The sequence below is a fragment of the Schistocerca americana genome, chromosome 4 (genome assembly GCF_021461395.2).
Source record: "Schistocerca americana isolate TAMUIC-IGC-003095 chromosome 4, iqSchAmer2.1, whole genome shotgun sequence".
Taxonomy (NCBI): Eukaryota; Metazoa; Arthropoda; class Insecta; order Orthoptera; family Acrididae; genus Schistocerca; species Schistocerca americana.
Window position 1 is genome coordinate 466428992 of NC_060122.1, and position 2879 is coordinate 466431870.

General features: G+C 40.8%; 1 protein-coding gene across 1 annotated transcript; it reads right to left on the minus strand.

Annotated features, from left to right (window-relative positions):
• Window positions 1–296: 296 nt before the first annotated feature.
• On the minus strand, window positions 297–1605 carry LOC124612788 (protein SEC13 homolog). The gene has a single exon (XM_047141186.1). The coding sequence runs from the start codon at window positions 1499–1501 to the stop codon at window positions 551–553; it is 951 nt and encodes a 316-aa protein (XP_046997142.1). The 5' UTR covers window positions 1502–1605; the 3' UTR covers window positions 297–550.
• Between the last annotated feature and the right edge of the window lie 1274 nt (window positions 1606–2879).

The following is a 2879-nucleotide window of genomic DNA, read 5'->3' on the forward strand; positions in this document are numbered from 1 at the left end:
ACAAAATTGCAAGACACAAAATAATTAATTCACCAGTTCTATTCAAATACGAATTCACTCACTCATCGAGGTCATTACCCATTCTACTAAATAATTAGGGGTATCACTAAAAGACCACATATCTTTTCTGATTTCCTATTGTCTCGAAGAGTGGTATGACAAGGTTCCTAGTTCTTTCCAATGTTGAGTACTATATTAAACAATACAATGAAAAAGACGGTACAAACAGGAGGAAAAAGGTTCATCACAAGGATACCATTTACAAAAAAAGTTTGAACTTGAGTACACATAACAAATAAGGTCAACAATATTTATTAAACAAACAACATGTAATTCAAAAGTTGGTGAATATTTGCCACAAAATACTTGGTTTCTAACTCATGAATCATACACAGAACATATGCACTGTAACATTTGGATACTGTTTCCTTTGGTGTCATATGATTGTATACAACAGTATTATCCGCAAATGGAGTGGAAGGAAGTCATTTACCACAAATTACTGTTTAATGTTACAAAAATGTTTCCTCTTATGGTCACACGACAACTTTTAAAGTGCTCTCTGTTCATTGCCAACCATATGAGCCTGTCCTTTGGCAATCTCACTTATGCTTACCCATAGTCCTTCTGGGCTCTCTTTCCATAAACTAACTTTGTTGTCACCACATGATACAGCTAAAATGTTTCCTATTAAAGACCAGCTGACATTCCACACAACATCATCAAATGTGTGGAGCACTGTGGGATTCCACGTAACATAATCATCACTATACCAAATGACAACTCGCCGATCTTGCGAACAGCTTGCTATAACGCTCTTCGGGAGACCGATGGATGGTGCCCATGCAACATCACGCACCCAATCTGAGTGCATCTCTAGCTTGGATTCCTCCACCCAGCGATCACCTTCTTCTTTCCATATCTTCACAAGATTGTCACAACCCCCGGATGCTAATCTCTTCGTATTCACAGCTGGTTTCCCAGAAGCAGAGGCATCAAACAATGGATTTGGTGCAGTTGACGGGCACCAACTAACAGCATTGCATCCGATGGTATGAGCATTTGGTATCTTCTTCGCTTCCCAGGTTCCCGTATCGCTATTACTGCTTAAAATGGACAACGAACCATCTGAACTACCACAAGCAAGTATAAGACCATATTCATGAGGCGCCCAAGCTATAGAATTCACAGATGATTCGTGACCTGTATACTCATACAGTATAGACCAGGTACCAGATTCCTTCCATATGATGACTTTCCTGTCGTATGAGCAAGTTGCTAATAAATTCCCGTACTTTGGATGAGACCATGCCACTTGCCAAACTGGGCCGTAGTGACCTTTCAAATCTGCTGTCAGTGTTTGATTTCCATCCTTAACGTCGAAAACTTTTACCGAATGATCTGACGAACATGTCGCCATGCGGAGGCCATAAAAGTCCATTTGGGCATCATGTATCAGATCTTCGTGCCCAGTATCAATTGAGTTAAGCACGGATACCATTGCTGCGCCTCGTTCTAACACAGTAACAAACTTTACTTCAAACTCTAACACAAATTCAAGACCGACAACCACACAACTGTCAACAATGTATATTATCTCTGACAAGCAATACGTGGAAGTCAGTATGACCAACATAAGAAGTGAAAGTAAAGAAATTTGCCAGCTAAATATTTCCAGAAAAATGTTCACATCCTCTATATTTCGAAAAGGAACATGATCTGCTTGCTTTTGTCATTATATATGTTTTTCGTGTGTCTTCTCTGCGCTGGCTGTGTTAGTTTCACATCAATTTATAATGTGTTGACTCTTTTCTACGGATCGGAAGGCTACGTCACCATCAAATAGGGGTGTGTTCACACCACGCTAGAAGGGACTGTGAGCTTATAGTTCAGGCAGGGCCAACTAACACCGGTAACACGTGGCGCCACTGTTTGTGAGTTACTGTAGTGGTATCGTGAGCTACTGTTCACACAGGACGCCACAAATTCTAAGTAGTTGCACAGCTGACAACTTTAGTATGGCGTCAATTGAAATCATGTGGACGGGTATGAATGTTGCAGTGTAGGTTGTGGCATTAGAGCTGTGACAAAGTTAAATGCAAGGGAGACGAGACCCAAATGTTGGATCCGAAAATAAATTTCGCACAGGGATAAATCAGGGGCCACAAACACATTTATAAAAGAAATAACACTCGGAGACGAAATGCCGTCTGCAATGACAAACTAACCAACAGCTGGCACTTAAATATCGCCTGCAGACACGTCACTCTTCCAAGATTTTAGAATCTTATTGTATTCGTTGACATAGGCATTTCGAAAAACTAACTTTTAGTTTAACAGCAGCCACATCACACACTATTTCGTGCATGTAATACACAGCTTGTATAATGCTTGGTTTCACAAATCACCAAGTTTATATGACTCGCTTCCTAGGTTACATGTATTAATTTATTCGGCCAAAAAGATTGTTGGGTACGTCATTCTTTAGCAAATATTGTTGCCCCCCCCCCCCCCCCGCACACACACACACACACACACACACACACACACACACACACACACACACACACACTGCTGCAGAAAATCAAACATGTGCCGCTGCTCTTGTAAATCCAGAAGTTGCGACAGTGTACATGCCGACTATTGTTTTCCATATTTTCAGTAATAAAGTGAAAACACACTGAAATCGAATGTAGCACAGCAGCCATTACTCAACGATAACTGTGACAGAATGCTTGTGTTTAGAAATACTGGCACCAGGGAGCAGTGGTGGAAGGAAAGTGGCGCAACGAGGTACAACCAAGTAGAATCTTTTCTGGCATAACAAAATTTGCGTCTCTTGAGTTGCACCACTAAAAACTAGGAATTCACACATGCAA

Excerpts from the sequence above, each read along its gene's own strand:
- LOC124612788 (XM_047141186.1), bottom strand. The coding sequence starts at position 1,501 with ATGGTATCCGTGCTTAACTCAATTGATACTGGGCACGAAGATCTGATA.